This window comes from Toxorhynchites rutilus, chromosome 3 (assembly GCF_029784135.1).
Source record: "Toxorhynchites rutilus septentrionalis strain SRP chromosome 3, ASM2978413v1, whole genome shotgun sequence".
NCBI classification, from domain to species: domain Eukaryota; kingdom Metazoa; phylum Arthropoda; class Insecta; order Diptera; family Culicidae; genus Toxorhynchites; species Toxorhynchites rutilus.
The window spans coordinates 7270380-7293757 of record NC_073746.1 but is presented as its reverse complement, the minus strand read 5'-3'; the positions used below and the strand labels follow the sequence as shown (position 1 = coordinate 7293757).

The following is a 23378-nucleotide window of genomic DNA, read 5'->3' as shown; positions in this document are numbered from 1 at the left end:
TTGACGCAAAAATTTCATCAATCCATCATGAAATGACTGAGCAATAAGCGTTTGAAATTGGATAATTTCCACGATTTTCGATATCCAATTTGTACCGCAATATGTTCCCGAAAGACGTAATCCTACGTCGACAAAATTTAAAAATCACCCAAAAACTTTTCAAAATCATCCGAATTAACCTATTTGCACCTATCTGCGTGTGGGTATCCTAGCTTCCCATTTCAATACAGACCTTCAAGGAATTTTCACACAGGAACACGAATTCAAAAAGATTTAAGTGATTCTATATTTCAGGCTTAAACGATAAAATACACTTATAAAAATATCAATACTCCTTTCAATCGTTGCGCTTTCTACCAATCCATGGTTTTTTTCTCGTACCATTTCGATTTGTTCTGAATTTTCATTGGTGAATGTTTTTTTTTGTTTCTTATTTTGCTGCGGTTTGTTTTTTTTAGTACTGTGAGGTGGTTCCTTAATATTTGACACAACTGTTGATTTTTTTTTTTCACTCGTTCTGGTGCTTCCGCTAGTGCGTTTCGTCAAAGTTTGTTCACAACGATTCAGTGGAGAGAGTGATTTGGCTTCCTAAGCTAGTTGGGATTACATTGATGATTTCGTATTATCACTTTAAACGACAACGATTCGATAGACTTTTTTTTGCGCTTGAGGGCTGAATGAGAAATTGAAATTGTAGTGTAAGTCAGTTTATTTTTGTTCTCACTTTTTCGAATATTATTGTTCTTTGCCGTTCGTTGAACTTCATTTGTTTTTTGAATTTTATAATAAGAGCTCAGAACTAACTCTACAAATATGATGATGGTATCAGTTCGTTACTATATACGAGAACATCACCGCGGAAATGAGGCATTTTACCAAAATGAAAGCACACGGTGACATTGCGGGGGTGAGATTCATTCGTTACATACTCTCCAAAACATCAACCTAAGGGGGTGAGATAACATGATGCCACAAATCTAAAAAGCCTGTCTATATTGAGCAAATTGAGCGATTCGTAAAATCTAATGCTCTCTACCTTTATGCTTTCCAAAACGAAATACGCTTGTTCATGTTTATACACGACATTTTTCTTATATTCATTTTGTTTCCAAAATTAGTTTTTCTTTCATTTTTACGTAACAGGGTTTTGACAAGTTTTCTTTTTGATTTCGCATATTTTACCTACAAACTACAAATATTATTGTGTGTGTGTGAGTGTTTGTGTTTGATTTGCACAACTATGCTGACAAAGGTGCTCACGTTCTGTTCTGTCCTCTCATAACATTATTTCACAATATGGTGAAACAAATTAAATGATCTTTTGGTCTCTGATAGCCTCCTCCGGGCATTGTATGCCCAGAGGGCATATCATTCGGCTTACATCTAACATTTTGACAAACAAAAACACAAGATGGAATGTTCTTCTCTCTTAGGGCGGTGGGATTTGGGGTGGTTTACTTGGAATTTTGAACCGGCGGCCACAGCTTTCTCCGACACAATCCGATAAAGACGATTTGATGATCTGCTTCCCCTAGTTAATTTGGGCGCCAATGTGAAATGTTTTATATTATCAGACGGAGGCTTTTCGTATGGTGGTTAGTCGATGTTGAAATTGATTTTGTTTTTGTGGTCCTGCTCTTATGTATCCGAAGCGATTTTGATTATGTAATGCCATTTTCATCCCACCTCCTAAATCATTGTTTGATTTAGACGGTTTCGTACTGTCGTCGGAAGGATCCGTACAAGCAACAGGCCAAAAGAACGGCAACGAGCTGAAAATAAACAACGCTACATTCTTTTCCATCACCATATTAGCTAGGTAATTATCCCACCTGTACAATGGCCAATCCGATTCCAATGCCGGCCAGGATGAGCGATTTGGAGCCAAGATAAGACGATAGTTTCGGGAAGCACCCTTCCTGGTCCGCGTACTTGCGGGTGCATTTGGTGACCCCATCGGGTAGTTCATGGCAACAGGATCTCGGTACGGTATCGTTCTTGAAAATCGGCTCCCAATCCTCCGGACCGTTAACGCCGCAGCAGGTCATCTCCGATTGGACCAGATTCCAGGCTTCCTGCGCTGGAATGCTGTTCGAGAAGTTATCCATGGTCTCGTTGAAGCCCTTCTCGAGGATTCCACTGAGCTCCTCGTGCTTGTAGTACCCGGCAACGCCGATTCCGATTTCCGCAAAGAAGACCAAACAGAGGAATATTGAGAACTGGAAGTGGTAAAGTAGTGAACATAAATTCGAACATTCTCGAAAGTATAAAAGAAAAAATATTCAGATAACCATTAGGCATTAGCATATTCAGTAAACCAATATTTGCATTCTAGCTGCTCATTGCTGAAAATTAGAATATTGAATCCAAGAAAAGCTATCGCATCATTTTTCTTCACTTGCTCTCTTTACTTAGAAGATAGATGTTGCATTTGTTGGCTAGCGTTAAATTCAGTATCGAATTAAACCTAATGGCGGGTTTACATTAGGGAGATCTATAGCTATAGATGGATTTATTCACGTGAAATAGGTGTAAACGGGTGAGAATAAATATGATACACTTATTCGAGGTATATATAACTTGAATAAATTCAGCATATGTAAACGCTTGTGAATTTCTCACTGGTGAGAAATCGCTAAAGTTGGATGCAGTTCTACTACAGGTGAATAAATTCACCGAAGATATGAATATATTCATTATAGAAGTTCACGCTAGTGTAAACGGTTGATGCGATTTCTATAAATCTCATCATATTTCTTCATATGAATATATCACTAGTCTAAACCCACCCTAACACGCATCACACCGAATTATCGTTTCGTTTTATACAAATAATTGGTGGAGCAATAAAGGCTCATCATTTCTAGAACATATCCTAAAATTCGTAGGCACCGATTCCAACACCTGAAAAAGGAATTGATCGCTGTAACATACTCTTTGTCCTATGAGCAATTCCAAACGAAATCGACTAATGACAAAACATGAGTATTTTTGATTCGAATGAAAGTTTGTATTCCGTTTGGGTTGGAGGAAATATGAGTTTTCCCCAAATTCCCAAATTGTTTTGAGTGTAACTTTTGAAAAGGGCGTATCGATTTTAGTAATAGAAATCTTTGATAATCTCAAAAACTATGAGTCCTACCGAAATAGTGTCTTAGAAAGAGTTATAGAGTATTGATGTCCACGTGAAAAAATATACAATGAGAAAAAATTAGTACTTTTTTTATTTTTATTTTTTATTTGCAATATCTAAAATATATATTTTCTTTAAATTTTTTTCATATAAAATAGAAGTCATGTAGAAAAAATAAAAACTTGGGTACAAGATGGTGAAACTATTTTCGACGAACTTTGTGCAACATCGAATTTTTATTAATTTTCGAAACTTCGACTTTTGTATGTCAACAATAATTGTTAGCTACAAATTATGAATCCTGATGTGATTTAAAATAAAAAAAAAGCTTTTTATCAATCTCCTTCTAAATGCAGCCATTCTCGAGATATTTGGAAAAACATTTCTTAATTCTTGTATTTTTCAATTTAATTTTTTTTTTAAATTATATATTATGAAATTTTCTGAATATGCTTATAATTTTCAACAACTTCTCTAAATATATCATTGTGGTAAAAATATATGTTACCGAGTTATGTTGAAAAACATTTGAAGACATGTTGGTTTTAACAAAATATTTTTTTCAACGTAACTTCGTGACATATATTTTTACCATAATGCAGAATTTGCAAAAGTTGTTGCAGCGCCCCTTTAAATTAATTCTCATCTCATCAGACATTTTTCTAACCAGACAATATGAGAATCCAATAAAGGATTCTACAATAAGAATGAGCAACATAAGAATGCCGGAATTTTCCATACAGATGGAAAATTCCATGAATACGATAGGCAGCAGTAAATAAATGAATAGAACGGAGGTAGCAGAATAGGAAAACTCTACCTAGAGTTTGTCGGTAGATATTAAGACATTAATGTTATCGTGAAGAGAAGTAAAATAAAGAAAAGGGAGTCGATCGTGAGCCACGCAGGAGAACGGTGGTGTCTCCTGAAAACCAAGAAGTTGTGTTTTTTGTATTTTAGAACATAAGAATGCCGTGAGGCCGCTCGGGGCGCTGTGCATTGTTGAAAATTATAAACAAATTCATAAAATTTCATGAACATGACGTGATAACTCGACAAACATATTAAAAGAGCTCATGTACTATAAATAAGACAATAAATGAGATATATTTTTTTAAATATCTCGAGAATGCATTAGAAGAAGATTGTTAAAGAGCTTTCTTGTTTTAAATCACGTCAGAATTCATAATTTGTAGCTAAAAATGATTCTTAACATACAAAAAATCGTAGTTTCGTAAAAACTCATAACAATTCTGGTTTAAAAAGTACTGTTTTTTTTTTTAATTTTATACATGACTTCTGATTCATATGAAAAAACAAAAAAAAATAAAAATAATTCTAGTTGTATTCATTGTATCGAGTCATACTATAGCTTGTTGGAAAGGTTTTTTTGCGCGCTATAATATAGTCCTTGACAGTGTTTTGTTTGGTTAAGTCGTTCGTGAGTTATAGTGTCGCAAATATGGAGCAAAATAAAAAGAAAATCCGACATATTTTACAGTACTACTATGACAAAGGCAAAAATGCATCTCAAGCTGCCAATAAAATTTGTGCAGTTTATGGACCCGATACAGTTTCCATTTCCACGCCACGCTCCGGAAGGCCTGTCGTCGAAAATTGCGACAAAATCGCTGAATTAGCCGAGAAAGACCGGCATAGTAGCAGCCGTAGCATCGGTCAAGAGCTGGGGATAAGTCATCAAACCGTTATTAACCATTTAGAAGCTTGGATTCACAAAGAAGCTCGATGTATGGGTGCCACACACGTTGACGCAAAAAACATCTTTGACCGTATCGACGCATGTGAATCGCTGCTGAATCGCAACAAAATCGACCCGTTTCTGAAGCGGATGGTGACTGGCGATGAAAAGTGGGTCACTTACGACAACGTGAAGCGCAAACGGTCGTGGTCGAAGCCCGCTGAAGCGGCTCAGATGGTGGCCAAACCCTCATTAACGGCCGGGAAGGTTCTGCTGTGTGTTTGGTGGGATTGTCAAGGAATAATCTATTATGAGCTGCTTCCCTATGGCCAAACGCTCAATTCGGACCTGTACTGCCAACAACTGGACCGCTTGAAGGTAGCACTCATTTCTCACGGATATAATACCCCTGTTTTCCGATTTGACATGTTACATTTTAAAATAAAAAATGTTAAAATTTTGAATTTTATCACATTATAGTTAATTAAATGGTATGGATATTTTCATTCCCATATGTGTGCTTTTTAGGTTTTAATACAATACAGAGTGCTCGAGCTCGAAGAGAACATACGAACGAAAATCAAAATGGCAAACCATTTTCGTAAAATTAAATCGTTATGACTGTAACTTTGCACTTCATACAACTAGCATGCTTTCAAACCGATGGAATCGCTCCACATTTTTTGTTTAATCACAATGCCACTACTCACCGTAATAATCATACAAGGACTCTCCAACGCGGCACCGCAGCATCCGAAGCAGGCGACTACAAATATGATTGATCCAATCACGATGAGCACTATCGGGGCGGTCCAAAAGCTTTCACCTGTGCGGTAAACCGTGGCCCACACCAAACGACGGGAAACGGATGAAAAACAATTAATAATCGTTGGTTGGTGCAACCAAACACAATCGTGGAACGCGAAAAAGCAGGCAAGCCTACCGGCGCTTCGAGTGGATATCCCTGTGGGCGTCTGTAATCTACTTACCGAGGAAATTTGAATAATGATGATACGACGACTGGATGACGACACCGGTCACTATGACGACCAGTGCAGTGATCTGGGGAAGATGAAAAAAGATGGAAAATGGAAAATGAAAAATCGCTTCAGATATGTTGTATGAGCAACTTGATTAAACTGTTGTTATTTTTGAAAACTGATTCTTTGAAGAGGAAATCATATTTGTCCCGCTTAAAAATATTCGTTTTTCCAGGTGGATTTTCACTGCTGGACAACAATAAAAAAATATTAATCCATTTCTCTCTCTCCTCTTTTTTGATACGACCATTTTTTTGTCAGCTCTCGGTTCCATAAATCACATGGGAGTGGAATGAAATATTAACCAATACCTTGTTGACAACATATTTATATGGATTGAGTGCAAATGTTTCATCAGTAAGCCGCGCGTGGAACTCCCACCGCGTAGATTAAAATTGGATAGCAAACTCAGGATGGATGGATTGACAGCCAACAGGTACGTGAAAAAGGTGCACACGTGTCAACAACCCACTCCAATTCTACGATGTTTCAACAGTATTTCATAGCATCAATTTTATGAACTCTGCTAACATAAGTGGATGTATCGTAATTGGCGATCTAACGTACAAATCTACGCCTCTACATCATAAATTAAAATGTTATAATCATAAAAGAATATTTTTTTTTATCCCATTTATTTATTTTAGGCTCATTAGCATTTTAGCTGTAACAGAGCCGAATTTTAATCGTGTACTTGTCACACGGTTATCATAACTATATCTATAATTATAGCACATTACATTACACAGTTGCCATTCGCCAGTATTCCTTCTATACCATTGCATATGGTACATTTACACAGTAGTCATTTAGGCGTAAGAGTATTCTTTCCGTTCTTCCATTATCCAGTTAGACCACCGGACAGCGGAGACAGTTGATTGATCATTGTTGAGTTATTTATAGAACAGCAGCCCGATGTGTCTTGCAGAGCAGAGCGGTTGTATGGATGAATCGATCTTATTTCGACCGTGGATCGATCTCCATCGCTGTTGATTGTTGCGTGGACGTAGCTATTCTGTAACAACTCGAAGATGGTCAATGAGGGCCCTGAGTTTTGAACTCACGATCGATCGCTTACTAAAAACCACATTTCGCGAAAAAGTACCATTTTGAGTAATGAGACACTGTTTAATGACCAACAAAGCTTAAGTGTTCGGAATTTGAGACAACACGGTATAAGATTATAAACGCGTTTTCGAGATATTGAAAATGTAAGATTTCTGGAATACATTGTTAGTGTTGGAATGAAAAAAATATTGCACACGACTAGACATAAAATATATCGTCGGTCCGATTCATTGTACAGGAGTTCCCTTAGTTACCTTCTCAGGATTCTCTACAATATCCTTCGCTACGTATACATATAAAATCGTTTTGTCAGCCAATAAATACTCCGCGTATACAAAAAGGGAACAAAATGCAACATACTACATGGGCTCAAAAGTTCCGGGATCCCAGAGCTTTGCTCAAAAAACGATTATTTTCACTGAAAATCCCGGGATTTTTCAGTCCGTTTAGCATGGCCAGCTTGTGTATTGTGCGAGGGCAAGAATCAACCATCTTGAGATACGCCTACAAAACCACGTACTCGTTTTCAGTTTTCAGCATCACCAGAACATTCTACAAAAAAGTAAATTTCATACTGTTGATATATTTTGAAATAATAGTCGTATCACATCGACATGTACAAAATTGTACAAAATAATTCCGTAGTCCTACGTCAACAACGCTTTTTTTTGGGTTCTTCTATATTTCAAGTAAAGAGTTATTTCCTCCATTAATTCGGTTCGTGGTTATTTCTCTCCAATTCCACGGGCGCCAGGTTGGACCCACATGCTCTGCCTTGCTTGCTGCTCTCCTCGTCGTCTCGTACCAGCCAGGTTCTCGATGAATATAATTTTTTTCAGGATAGTTGCCGGGAGTTCTAGCAACGTGTCCTGTCCAGCTTATCCTTTCAGCTTTGGCTACTTTATGGATACTTGTTTCACCAGTGCGTTGCGTGAGTTGGTGGTTCAGCCTTCATATTCATCTTCACGTCGTTCAAAAAATCCGAGTTCTCGTTGGTCCTTTTTCAGTATTGTCCATGGACAGGATAACCGGTCTTACGAGCGTTTTAAACAGGAAACATTTCACACGATTGCTAATTGATCTCAAGAGTTTGTGGCGGCATCAGTACACCCAAAGTTATTTTTTAGCACATGTTCTGTAATCCCGATTTTTTACATTAAATGAGCCGAAAAATAACAGAAAATGGTCTACTCCCCAATACGTGTATATTATTTGTATAATATCTCTGAAAGTCTCTATAATGAAGAATAGAAAAATTGTATAATATACATCCTAGAGCCAATATGAGCCAATATGAGCGAGCGAAACAGGAGACACATTAAAATGAAAGCATATGAAAGTTTTTCTTATAGTTTGCCAAATACACGGCTAGAGATGTCTAAATTTTTCGTTTATTCGATTATCGATTAATCGTCGGATCATTTTTGAATATTCGATTCATTCGAATAATTGTCTTTCAGTATTCGATTAATCGAGCGAATATTTTTTTCTTGTAATAATAATGAACATACATTGCATAATAAAAAAGATTATGATATTATAATTTTAAAAGTTACATTAAATATAATTGTAAAATAAACGTGGAGTAGAATCATGGTTTTTGAATGAAATGATGTTTCAGTATATTGATAAATTGACCATTTCATGATTTTTTATATCACGTTGTCTATCGGGTTGTCGATGTTAGATGGTCGCTGTTGGATAAAAAAATCCATAGCCTAACTATTGACCTAAAAATGTATTAACCTTGAAAATGCTTTCTTTTTTCATTAATCACGATCACTGTGATAACTATTCGATGTATTCATATTTTGATTTCTCATTATTCGATACCAAATTACTCGATTGTAATTGCAGATATTCGATTATTTGAATTATTCGAACGATTAACCGACGTCTCTATACACGGCCTAGACAGAGAAAGATATATATTCTCGTTTATGCTCTTCTTTTTCCTCTTAGAAAACACTTTTCAACTTCATTTTATAATGAGGTGTAATATTATCACGCTTTTATACAGCAGCACTAGCAGTTAAATGGATTGCGTTGTCGTGTGAAACAGCTCTGCATTCCAGTCGGCCTTGGTTCGATCTCCGTTGATATCGTCTGAACTTTTTTTTTTTGGTACAATCCCAAATGAAATGAAAAAAGAAAATAGAAAAAGATGTCTGCTCTCATACATATAAACATTTTAAAGCCTTCAAAACAGCGCACTTGATCCTCCAGCACACGAAAAAGCACTATTTCTGCCAAGGATGAAATGTTTTCTGCCAACGTTAGTTTGGGTGTAGGTACGATTCCCATTGACAATGCGTCTCCGGATCTCGCGACTGGTATCCTTTGGCATTGAGCCAAGGTAGAAAAATTAGTTCACTACCTCAAACCCATCGCCGTCAATCCCTATACTACTGCGCGTGGATCCGGAAGCTGGATATATTGTATTTGTGTACTTGACTTCAGACGCATTAATTCTCAGTCCAAATCTCTCTGCTTCTTGCTTAAGTCTGGTGTAATGTTCCGGTTCAATCTCAAATGTTTTGTCGACAATATCTAGCAAACCAGATGAATGGACTGAATCTGTCGAAAATTGTACAAGTTAAACGCCGCTCGTCTCATAACACCCTCCAGCGCAATGTTGAATAGCAGGCAAGAAAGATCACCACCTTGACGAAGCCCCCAGCGGAACTCGAGGGACTTGATGTCAACAAACGATCTTTGGGGATTGGGATTCTTGTAATATTTCTCCTTTTCATGCCCGGTCATGATCCGATGCAGAAATGATTTTCCAGTTATCTCGTTGTATGTCGTCCAGTCATGTGGAACCTTCAGGATCTCTCCCGTGGCTTTGAAACATCGGGAAACAGTTGATTGGTCAACAGATCACGATTTCTTCACCACTCTTCTCATCGATATCGTTCATATCAATCTTTTCACGACATGTAACGAACGTTGAAGTGAAAAAACACTATGAGTTTGTCAGATGAAAGATTGATGATGAAAGAGAAAGAACCTGCGACAACTAAAGCTTGTCCACGTTAAATTTCTGACACTTTTCATTCAGTATAGTTAATGAAATATTTCACTAATCAATGAAATATTTCACTCACATGACAGCTGAAACCCTCCTCTTTATTTCGATGTCCGACATGTTTACATTCTTCTTCAATTTGGTAAAATGGCGTCGAATCCAGTGGAAGTACGCAAACGCATTTTGCGCGAACGGCAGCAAAATCCAACACTGTCGGTACGCGATCCCGCCAAGAAGCTAAACCTGCCGAAGAGTACCGTGTTTAGTGTGTGCAAATCGTTTGACCAGCGCTTAACTGTGGATCGGAAGGTTGGAAGCGGAACAAATCGAAAAGTATGCTCCTGACAGATGGACCGAAAGGTGGTTGCCATTATTGAGAAACATCCCAACATTTCAGCTATGGCTCGAAAGGTTGGAAAATCAAAATCATATGTACAAAAAGTGACGCAGAGGCATGGACTGAAGGCGTACAAAGTGAAAAAAGTGCCCAATCGTGATGATAAGTAAAACTGCAAAACGGCTGTGCTAAGGTGTTCTACACCCAGTTTTTGCAAAAATGTCAAACAGCTTCCGGGTCTCGCTTTTTATACTGCAATGCGAAGGAATGCCGTAGCCGAGTGTTTCCGAACCAAGAAGCAGTCTAAATTCCCCAAAAAGTACTTGGTTTAGCAAGCCATATGCAGTTGTCGCCGAAAATCCAAATCTTTCGTCTCTACCGACACTGTCAACAAAGATGTCGACGAGAAGGAATGTCTCCAGAAGCGGTTGCTACCATTCATAAGAAGCCACGACTCTCCAGCGTTGTTTTGGCCAGATTTGACCTCTTGTCACTATGCAAAATCCATCCTGGAATGGTATAATGCACATGAGGTCAAATATGTGCCAAAAACAGCAAAACCAGCGAACTGTTTAGAACTTCGCCCAGTGGAAAAGTACTGGACTCTGATTAAGCAAACACTATTCGAAACTAAGAAGAAAGCGAATGACATTAATGATTTCAAGAGAAGATGGAAAAGCGCCGCCGCCAGCATGTCTGAGGATACTGTACGGAACCTAATGGCAGATGTTCCCAAGAAAGTTCGTGAATTTTACAGACAACGTAATTAACATTGTTGGATACACTGCGATTTTATGGAGACGGATTCCTCTGACATGATCAGTTTTGCGGCATGGGCTAGATTTTTATATTGTGGGTACCTTTAATCACGAACACTAAAACACTGAGAAATGAAATGGGAAAGTGTGAACAATAGGAAAGAAAGGAAATTATTGAAAACCCCAAGATTAAGGGGGTATTCTAGTGTAGAGACACGAATTTCGGACGTTTTTTCGAACTCCGTAAAAACAAAACAAAGAATATTTTTACTATCCATTATATCATTATTCGTTTATCTATCTTTCAACAATAAAACAAAAATAGGACGGAAAAAAAATATTCATAATTAGAATAGTTACATGCTGGTGAAGTGAGGGTGTTCAAAAAAAAGTTGTGCCATGGCGTACACGATTCCAGTCCTTCTGGTTATCTGAAACAAAAAAATCGAACAGATTCTGAATCAGTAAAGATGTCGCTATGGCATGAACCTCGGACAAGTCAAAAACATGGGTTTTAACAAAATGGCGGCCGTTTGAAAACAAAAATGCTGTTTAAAACGTTTTTTTTGCGTTTACCGATTTTTTAAAAATAGTAAAATTAAAAAGTTATAATTTTTTATTGGTTCATGCGATAGAGAGATGTATGCAGATTATTTTCATATAAATTTGACATAAATCGGTTCAGTAGAACTTGAGATATCGTGTACGCCAGTTAGAAAAAAACTAGTTCCGAGAGAAACGCGTTTGAAGTTCATTGTGATGGCCGTAACAGGTTAGATACCACATCACTAAGATGGCTCTAACTAGGTAAATAATAGGATTTTCGATAAGTCCTTTCTAGAGTATATTCTTGAATGCCTAAACTACAGAAACATGGTAAAAAAAAAATTTCGATTTTTTCAGATTTCTAGACTAGAATACCCCCTTAAGGAGAATAGTTGGATAGTCATTGAGAGGAGAAATTTACCATATTACAAAGAATTAAGAGTTAGTAGATTGCTGTAAATAGTATTGTAGAATAAAGTTTTGGAGTGTGAAATTACGTTTTGATAAAAAATAAAGTGTTTCCATACCAAAAATATTGGAATTCGTTGTTTGCGAAAAGCAAGCTCGTTTATCATTTTCTACATTCTGGAAAGAATGACCCGAATTACATTCGGGATCGGTAGGAAATTCAACGTAATCGCAAAATATAATCGCGGTAGTATATATTAATTGTAATATATTACTGAAATGAATTCAATAAAAGCGTCATATTGGGGTTGATTACGTGATAGATGTTTTTCAGTGTATAATTAATTCTGAAAACCTCACCGTGGTATCAATATTTGTATACAATCAGATTGATTCATGAAACTTGTATGGTATCGGTTCCAGCAAGATCATATTTTGATGAATGTTGGACAACATCCCACAAAGAGATTTACTGTGCCAATCGAATACAGGATAAACATGAATAATCACAGCCTAATGCACCGCTCTATCGCGACAATGTTTGAGTTTGAATTCAGGTTGTTTCGAATTATCATGCAAACGAAATCCAAACAATCACACGATGTGTGGGGACACATCGGTAAACCGATAATGTTTCCCCAAGCGTTCACAGATGCAATCAAATTGAATTGCGGCTGGCTGAATATATAATCTGCGAGATCTAAACAGATAATGATATCGTTTGTTAGTTACATTTGAATATAATTCGTTGAATTGTACAATATCGAATTAGTAACTCATATCACGACACATTGTTGTTTCCAATATGCAGCGGCTATACGAGTTATGAAATGATTGCTTATTCAGGATGTGATTTATGTGGTTTTAAAAACATAGAAAGAAAGACTTTTGCATTGTGAACCATCCGAACGATAGTTTTCTCAGGACCACACTGAATACCCAAATAGAAAAGATAAAGAATCTCAAGAAGCGGATCGCCGCAAACTTCAAAATGTAAAAGCTCTGTTTTTTTTTTTATTTAAATCGTTTATTTTTACAGGCTCAGTTACATAGGTTTAAAGGAGCCGAACTCCTTACTGTATTGTTACTAGTATATAAACATTTTTCCTTAATTCTAATGTTAATAATATAGGAAACCGATTACTCGCGGTCGACTCGAGTTTAGAAGGGTGACATATTTTCTTCAGGAAAAGGAGGGGATATGAGGATATATTGACAATGATCACACTCACACTCTCAATCACACTCATCACACTCAATTCTTAAACCTATCTTATATCTAATATGTATTTACATTTCATCTTATTCTTAAGAAGGGATCCGATCTCTCACAAAGGAAAAGGAAAAGGAAAAACTAAGGGTGTAAGGACAATCACACACGAAGATCGATAGCTTTAAGGAATACATATATTTGGGACATGTAATCAAGGTCTAACCGAGCCAACACGTCTCTCACCGGCATCATGGGCTGCCTTCCTCGGGCCCGAAGGGTAACTACTAAATTCGATCTGGCAACAAGATACAGCTCGCACGACCAAACAACGTGCTCGATGTCGTGGTAACCTTGGCCACAAACACAAAGATTGTTGTCGGCAAGATTAATACGAAAGAGTAGCGCATCTAACGAACAGTGATTGGACATGAGTCGGGAGAAGGTGCGAATAAAGTCCCGACTCAAGTCCAGACTTTTGAACCATGGTTTGAGGCTAACCTTAGGGATAATCGAGTGGAGCCACCGGCCCAATTCATCTTCGTTCCATTTGCGTTGCCAGTTAACTATGGTATTTTTGCGGACTAAAGAATAAAATTCATTGAAGGCGATTTGACGTTGATAAATATCGCCTTCAATTGCACCTACCTTTGCTAATGAGTCAGCCCTCTCATTACCCGGAATTGAGCAATGTGAAGGGACCCAGACAAAGGTAATGACATAACAGCGTCTGGATAAAGCACTCAAAATTTCTCGTATTCTCTCAAGGAAGTACGGCGAGTGCTTTTCCGGCCTCACTGAACGGATAGCTTCGACAGAGCTAAGACTATCCGTTACAATGTAATAGTGTTCAACAGGTCGTGAGGCGACGCTGTCCAGCGCCCAGTGTATCGCTGCCAATTCAGCAATATACACTGAGCAAGGATTCTGAAGACTGTGTGAGGTGCTAGAAAATTCGTTGAACACTCCAAATCCTGTGGACTCATTCATAGAGGACCCATCAGTAAAGTACATATTATCACAATTGATATCCCCATACTTTGCATCGAAGATCGTTGGAACGATCCTCGATCGAAGATAATCTGATGTTCCATGGATATCCTGCTTCATGGACAGATCAAAATGCACAGAGGAATTGATGTAGTCAGGAAAACAAACACGGTTGGGAATATACGAAGAAGGATTAACCTGCATGGAGACGAATTCATGATATGAGCTCATGAATCCAGAATGAAAATTTAGCTCGATCAGCTGCTCAAAATTTCCGATCACCAATGGGTTCATAACCTTACACCGGATGAGGAACCGAAGAGATAATAAATTGAAGCGATCTTTTAGTGGGAGTAGGCCTGCCAAAACCTCGAGACTCATGGTATGCGTTGAGGGCATACATCCCAACGCGATACGGAGACAAAGATACTGAATTCGCTCGAGTTTAATGAGGTGTGTTTTGGCAGCTGATTGAAAACAGAAACTGCCATACTCCATCACTGAGAGAATAGTTGTTCGATACAACATTATAAGATCTTCGGGATGGGCTCCCCACCAGGTGCCGGTAATTGTACGGAGAAAGTTTATTCTTTGTTGACATTTTTTACTCAGATACCTAATATGGGCCCCCCAAGTACATTTAGAGTCGAACCAGACCCCAAGATACTTGAATGACATAGCATGAGTGATCGGTTTACCCAAAAGTTGAAGCTTTGGTTTTGCTGGTTTATGCTTCCTAGAAAAAACCACCATCTCTGTTTTCTCCGTGGAGAATTCGATCCCTAGCCCAATGGCCCAGGTTGAAAAATTGTTCAAAGTATCTTGTAAGGGTTCTTGCAGGTCGGATTCGTTTGATCCTACGACAGACACCACTCCATCATCTGCAAGTTGTCTTAGGCTGCAATTTTGTGTAAGGCAATTGTCAATGTTGCTTACGTAGAAGTTGTACAAAAGGGGGCTTAAACATGAGCCCTGGGGGAGTCCCATGTAAGAGACCCGACTTACTGCCGAATCTCCGTGAGAAAAGTTCAAATGTTTCTCACAAAGCAAGTTATATAACATATTATTCAATAGAGGCGGCAGACCCCGAGATTGTAATTTGTCTGACAAAACCTCTATTGAAACAGAATCAAAGGCCCCCTTTATGTCCAAGAATACTGAAGCCATTTGTTTTTTTTCGGCGTAAGCCATTTGAATTTCTGAAGAAAGCAACGCAAGACAATCATTCGTCCCCTTGCCCCTGCGGAACCCATATTGTGTATCTGAGAGTAGGCCATTCGTTTCAACCCATCGATCAAGGCGAAACAAGATAATTTTCTCCAACAATTTCCGTATACAAGACAGCATTGCTATTGGGCGGTACGAATTGAAGTCGGACGCGGGTTTTCCGGGTTTTTGAATAGCTATAACTCGTACTTGTCTCCAATCATCTGGAACAATATTATGCTCCAGAAACCGATTGAATAAGTTCAACAAGCGATGTTTCGCCACATCAGGGAGATTTTTCAGCAAGTTGAACTTAATTCTATCCGATCCCGGAGCAGAATTGTTACATGAAAGGAGAGCAAGAGAGAATTCTACCATCGAAAACTCGGAATCAAGATCGCACCTATCTTGTGGTATATCTCGAATAATTCTTTGCACTGGAGCGGAATCGGGACAAACCTTTCGTGCAAAATTAAAAATCCATCGATGTGAATATTCCTCGCTTTCATTGGATGAAGAGCGATTTCTCATGTTTCGAGCCACTTTCCATAAATTTTTCATTGACGTTTCTCGTGATAAACCTCCCACGAAATTTCGCCAATAAGCACGTTTTTTCCCTTTGATCAAGTTTTTAAATTGATTTTCAAGGTCCAAATACGTTTGAAAATTCTCAATGGTTCCACGTTTCCGAAAAGCTTTAAATGCATTCGATTTATCTCCATAAAGCTTGGAACACTGGCCATCCCACCATGGATTGGGAGGCCTTCGACGAATAGTGGAACCTGGGATGGGTTTCGTTTGAGCGCGAACCGCGCTGTCATAGATCAAACGAGAAATGAAGTTATACTCCTCCAATGGAGGCAAACCAAAACAAACAAAAAAAAAAACTTATAATTAATAAATATTTTCTCTCACTATATTCAATCTTATTCACCTATGAACGCACTCCAGTGCAGATGAACGGGAGCGTGCTGAAAGCTCGTTGGTGGTGGGAATGTGCCTACGACACCACTACACACAGTCGTCGGTGAAAGCTTACCCGCACTGTCACTGTTGGCACGATGACTCGGCGAAATCTCCAATGTCGGCGAAGCAGCGACAAAACAAAAACCAATGCTTGGCTTTCCGAGGATGAAAGCCTCTATCCACTTGCAGGCAGGGCACTTCACTCACTATTCAGATAGCGAACCAGTTCAGTTCCGGGCGCATCTTCTGGATAGACCTTTACACGGGGAGTGGGAATAACAGGGGGGGAAGGCGAGGACGGGGATTGAGAGTGGGAAGACGAAGGTTGAGAAGGAGCGGGAAGAACAGAGGGAGAAGACGAGGTTGAAGGTAGAGTGGGATCGTTAAGGGCAGATGGGAGATTTGCTAGTTTTTTGGAGGGAGGCTTGGTAGGGTTAGCTGACTCGTCCCCAGAAGAAGTATCTTCCGTATTTGGTACGCGTTTGAGTGACTTTTTTTTATCACTTAGGAGGGAACTAGAGTCAGAGACCTCCATATCCGAAGGTCCCCCACCCTCTGCCATTTTAAAATTGGCACTTATATTCTAAGTATTTTTTTTTAAATAATATTTCACAATAATAATAATTCACAAAAACAAACAAAAAAAAAACTTATAATTAATAAATATTTTCTCTCACTATATTCAATCTTATTCACCTATGAACGCACTCCAGTGCAGATGAACGGGAGCGTGCTGAAAGCTCGTTGGTGGTGGGAATGTGCCTACGACACCACTACACACAGTCGTCGGTGAAAGCTTACCCGCACTGTCACTGTTGGCACGATGACTCGGCGAAATCTCCAATGTCGGCGAAACAGCGACAAAACAAAAACCAATGCTTGGCTTTCCGAGGATGAAAGCCTCTATCCACTTGCAGGCAGGGCGCTTCACTCACTATTCAGATAGCGAAATGAACTCTTCAGCGGCAAAAAAAACAACAATCACGCGGTAACCGATAACGGAACTTGGACGCGACTTTCCTTCGTCTGGTTACTTCGGGCAATCGGCGAAGAATGTAAAAGCTCTGTTGCACACAATACAATATTCATATTGCTGCAGGGAAATGAATTCCGCGTGGTCCTGGCCAATGTCCTCATCCACTGTGCCAAACGCCCGGGGGGATGGGCAACGATTCCACTGTGCGCATCTTTTGTGCAAATAGAAGCAGCATCCAATCTAGCCGAGACATTAGTTTTATTAATTTCAATCACATTTTGCAAACTTTTGCTTTTCCGCTAAGCAACAAGAACTTCAGCTTTAGCTTCAGTTATGAATTGCCAACTGCCAGCTCACCGTGGAAATAATTCAGAATTCATAGTTGAAACTTTTCTTTCGTTCGCATAAAAGATAGCAGAATGAACATATACTCTAAACAACGAAATTAAATTGGTCGCATGAAACGCTGAGGAAACCACAGGAAACATCATAAAACGAACACATTAAATATATGGATTGTATTATCGTTTACAATGAAAAAAAAAGAGATGTAAATATATCTGTATAACCCGTGGACATAATTTCGACTTACCGCGGTGGGATGATGAATTATTTAAAATAGGCATAGGCATAAAACGACACGTAGGATGGACGAAGGATAAATAAAGATACTATCCTCCGTAGAAAAGCTTTGAAAATAAAATGACAGCTAAATGTGAATAGAAAACGACCACAAAAGTTATCCTGCCATAAACATAGATTGTATCACCTTTTTTTTTTGTCGGGGAGTCATTTATGCGCAGTGGATGATATTATGTTATTAAAAGACAGGAAATAGAACGGTTCGAAGCAGGGGTCGGAGATCAACTGCGAGTCATTAGTTTTTATTCTGTGCAAACGGGAACAATCATTGCAAAAACTATTTCAAATTTATTCAAATTGGGTCCTTTCGCGGATGTTTTGCTGCAATTCAAAACGGCAGAATTTAAAATATCTTTTGTGCCATTTGATGTTTGTTTTGAGTATCCTTTGGGATGGTGATGAAGAGATTTTTGACATAGGACTATGTCTTTGATTCCTATATAGGGGGGTCAATCTACGAAAAATGTAACGATTCATGAGGAGTTTTCAAACACATATTACTCAAAATCGTTATTGCAACATATGTTGTGTTATATACCATTAGACAGGAAATTCATTCAGCAATGTTTCTACTCAAAATATGAACAGTGAATATAGTTAAAAAAAAAGTTAACAATTTGACGATTAAAAAGGGTATTTTTTCTTTCGATTGTACTAACCACTCGCTTTCCTCTTCGACGCAACGTGCAATTTTTCTGCCTGAATTAGGGCGTTAGCTTACAATGTATAGGGAATTATTCTCCATTTACCAATAATAGGCGTTTATCAGTTATTGTATCGCATATTGCCCAATCAATTCGAACTCAATTCGGTTTTTATCGTGTAGGTCTTGCTACTAACAATTTTTGTAATTGTGGTCCAGGATGACACAATATCGAGCTGTTGTTTGTTGTAAAAAATGCAATTAATGAATTTAATTGGCTGCTGATTTAGAACATCGAAAGGGTATACTCACTCATATCAGATTATGATAGGTTGAGTAATCGCTATCTTAATATTATACTTCCTCGAATGCATTGCCCATTCTCATTTCCCTTTCCTTACTGCCGTAATCTCGCAAAGTGACGCAAGCGCCAACATTGACATTTTACGTTTTTTGTTATAGATCGATAAAGAACACCAAATCCTTCCAAACAACTGTGAAAATTCACACAAATGTGAAAAAATGACCCCGTGAAAGCTTGAATGGAGTGGCGCAAGCGCCATTTCCACTATGATGGGGCGCAAGCGCCATTTTCTCTATGTTGTGTCGTAATTTTATAGTGAAGCGATGTGATTTTTTTATCTGTTCTGATAGAGAACGATGAACGAGCAGGGACTGCAATATTCACATAACAACTTCTTCCGTAATGAACGTTTAGCATAATAAAAGTCACATGCCTCCATCTGGTAAAAAACCCCTTTTTGAGAAGCTTGTCATGCCAAGTATTTTAATCAAAAACAGTCCATCCCCATGTAATGTTACTTTTATAATAGCAATTTTGTTTCAGAATCAGAAATCATGTACTAAGAAGCTCACAAAACCATGTACTTTATATTCATAAAATCAAACTCATCTTAAAGTACAGTTATCCTAGATTGAAGTGTATTGCTGTTCTCACATATAGCTCATAAAGATTAGAACTAAATAGTTCAAACTCGTCAATTTAATTGTTGATTACAAGGATTCCCTAATATGTAGTATCTTTTTCCTTCAGGCATCAAGGGACAGAGCTTCTTGACGATGTTTACTTTCCTCCCCTGTTCAATTTCTCTTTCGGATAAATTGAGTGTTGATTGAAGGATAAATGTCGGATTTGGTGAACAGCTGCACTCTTCTAAATGCTCCAAACGAAACGAAACACATCTTGTAACAAAACTCAAAACATCCTCGCGTTAACTGAATCTGTTTTACTTCGGATAATTTCGGACGGCATTATGTTATTTAACACGGATGGTTTCAATTGCATTTTGAATTCGAGAAAATCGGTGCTGTCCATAATTATTACAATCGGGTTCTCAACTACGTTAACCTGCTCGACTCATGCTACAAAGTTGGGTAAGTATGTGAATTCTTCTCCCTGATGCTTCGCTCAACGGCAGCATGTTGGAGAAAATAATTGGAAACAGATTCTCACATACTTTGATGGATGAACGCCAATCGGTTGTGGAAACAGCGATTTAAATTTGCTGTTTCCAAAACAAATTGGCGTTGGTGGCGTAGCTTAAATAAAACTGTATTTTTTCAAAAATCAAACCGATGGCTATGTTTTTCCATCAACAATACACATTTTGTACAGATCAGATTTTCGTAATGTACGCGTATGCTGATTATACATGCAGTTTTACAAAAAGTCTCGTACTGAAAATTCTTACCTCTGGCGCTTGCGTCACTTTGCGAGAATACGGCAGCTTAGTACATAGCACCTAATGAGATTGATTCACTACAGCAGCTACACAGTAGCTTCCCAAGAGAGCACTCATGGCCATAGAATACTCAATATATATCACCGGGCTATAAACTTATTACAAACAATGCTCCGGACAACGTGGCAACGAAGGAGGAAATGCTATTTTTATCTATATTCTATTCTATATATTTATAAAAATCTCGTGTCACGGTGTTTGTTACCGAACTCACAAAAAACTTGGTAAGCATGAGAATAGGTTGTAAACTAAATACGATACCGCTAGGATACTGATTACTAAATATTTAATACCGATTAGAGTGCCTCTATAAAGAAAAAATCAGAAGCCTTCAGAACGAATTTATTTAGGTTGTTAAATGACAGATGTTGCTAGGATCGAACTTTCATCCACACATTCGTAAGTAATCTAACTTCATCTAAAGCCAGGCGTATCGCCGGCGAGCTGCAAGTATTTTTGAATGAGCACCACAAATTATTGAAATACTTCAAATCACCCTTGCTCGGTTTACAAAATGACAATCACGATATGTATTGTCATCAATTCTGATAAAACATCTGCTGGAGAGCACGTATCTAGATTCAGTGCGCAAGCGTTACTAAAATCATAGCAGGTGTCTGCACAATGACGCGCGAAATTGTGATTCGAAGAAAAAACAATAATCTGGAATTCGTCGTTAACGCACATCGTTCATACGACTCTCTCCATGTTCTTCTTCAATAGCACTAATGTGCCAAACGTTCGTCTTCTGATCGTAGTATTACTTGCATCATTTTTAGTAGTACTTAGTTGAGATTTCTACACCGAACAACACACCTTGAATGTATTCTGAGTGGCAAGTTCTGGAATGTGTGTGACCACAATGCAGGTCAGAAGAAATATTTTTGACGAAAAATGCCCGACCATTCTCAAAGAACAAGATGAATATTGCACAAACATTAGACAACGTGATCCTGCCACAGGTACTCCATTCGTTATGAACATCATTACTCATTTTGAAATAATATTTATGAATAGTTATATCAGACTAATAAAATAAAAAAGTGTGCTCGATGGATTTTATGTGTATCGTATGAAGTCATTATATGAAGTCGTGAGCTGTAAAAACAAATTCAGGGTCCACATGTACGCGAAGGTAGAGAGCAAACGACTGCGATTCCTACGACCCAATCAACATAAGTGGCTTAAGAAAGAATACATTCACTTGGGAAACGCTATCATGAGCAACGCCGTAACAGCGTCAGAGTCAAAATTATCCGAACGGATTGCAATTTTGCATTCTGAAATTCATTCAACTCAAGTCCAATCGACAAGTCCAATCGATAGATAACATTGAGCTCCGTGTTCCATTTCTGTGAAGCAAAAATGAATAATGGATATTCGGGAGGACTAAACATGCTTTTTAACCATTTTTTTAAAATAAAAGTTAATTCTACATATGAAATGTGTTCGCTTTGAAAAAGCAACATGTTCTCTGCAATTGAGGGACAAATCTTGAACGAAAATTGTGTCTGACTATGTTTTTATGTTATGTATTTTCCTTCCACGAGACAGCATTTGAACGATATGAATATTTATTTTCTTAATTATATTTTTTAACTTCACGACTAAAATGTATTACTTTTTTTTCTTTGTGCGTTTACAACTGTTGAGAGATCAAACATATCAGTTACATTAATAAAATACATTGCATTATGAAACATCACACCAACTACCGTTGAAATCGTTTCATTCGTTCTTTTTATCGATCACATTCGTATAACTTTGTAGATCGTTGAAATATTCAAACACGCTTAAAATACATTAGTTATGTTTTATTTAACACCCAAAATATTTTCTAGAAATAATTTAAATGGCAAAATAACGTTTGCCGGGTCAGCTAGTCTATAATATATTTCTGTAGTCATAGATTTATTTGACATAGGCTTTTATTTATGTAGATCTTAACTATTTAGACTTGTGTTTAAAAATGATACATAATGACTCCTTGTCTTCTTCTGCATAATTGAATACACAAAAGAATTGGGTAGTAATGGTTTTAATGGTTTTTTGTGTATATTTTTGTACAGAATGTGGTTCTGGATTTTACAACGTTATCTCATCTAACCCGTTTAAAGGATACAAGTTCATACAGGAAACGGTTTTTTACGGCTCCCATCTGACATATCAAAAGAGAAAAAATACAGTTTTTGATCAATGAAAGAACTCAATTAAAATGCAACACTACACACAATCACATTCCTATGTCAAGTTATCGTCCGTGCCCCTAGACTCAGACCCATCAACTTTTTTATTATCGTTATTCATGTTATAGGTCAATTGAAATTTATCTTGGGCGGTCCAAGGTGTTCTTTATCCTGAGACAAAGAAAATATTTGAGGAATATTAAACACTCACCCCTATTTTTTTCACATATTGAAAAGCAACAAAGTCAAAGATTGCTTCAGAAGCTAAGTTATTCTAAAATTCTCCTGAAATAAAAAAAACAGGAAGTGGGTTATAGCTGTGGTGTAACCGCAAGGTTGACATAGGACTATTGTTGGTATATTGATCAATTGTTTGTAGTTGAATCTGAATCAATTCTCAATGAGGGGATGAATGAATATTTCGGGGAATTCGAAAACGGGAGCGTTACGTTGGAGGCACAAGGTTTTGAGCCTCAATACCTCTTTGTCGGTTGAACGAAGTGACATGAAAATCACTTCATTCGAAAGATAAAGTGTTTACGAGTTATATACCTTGCAAGCAAACTACTTATAGAATCGAATGAACTCAAGAAGTTTTGTTTATAATTCTATAATTCAAAACAACTACAACAATTTATTGAAATCACAAAAATATATATATATTAAATATGGGTACCTGCTTGAAATTTCATATCAGTCATGATTAATATGTGGGTGGTGCAAGACACGGCTTGCAAAGCAAGATTGTCGTCCATTTTGTGTACAAGGTCGTCGAACAA

At 37.8% G+C, this 23378-nt stretch overlaps 1 protein-coding gene across 1 annotated transcript in view; it reads right to left on the bottom strand.

Annotated features, from left to right (window-relative positions):
• Positions 1-262: 262 nt before the first annotated feature.
• The window catches only part of LOC129774716 (CD63 antigen-like), a 208572-nt gene continuing 185456 nt past the window's right edge, over positions 263-23378 (bottom strand). Inside the window, exons 3-6 of the mRNA XM_055778609.1 lie at positions 5822-5894; positions 5543-5658; positions 1833-2219; positions 263-1772 (exon numbers count right to left, since the gene is read on the bottom strand). Coding sequence (XP_055634584.1) covers positions 1707-1772; positions 1833-2219; positions 5543-5658; positions 5822-5894 — 642 coding nt within the window. The 3' untranslated portion in view covers positions 263-1706. The remainder of the gene's footprint in view (positions 1773-1832; positions 2220-5542; positions 5659-5821; positions 5895-23378) is intronic.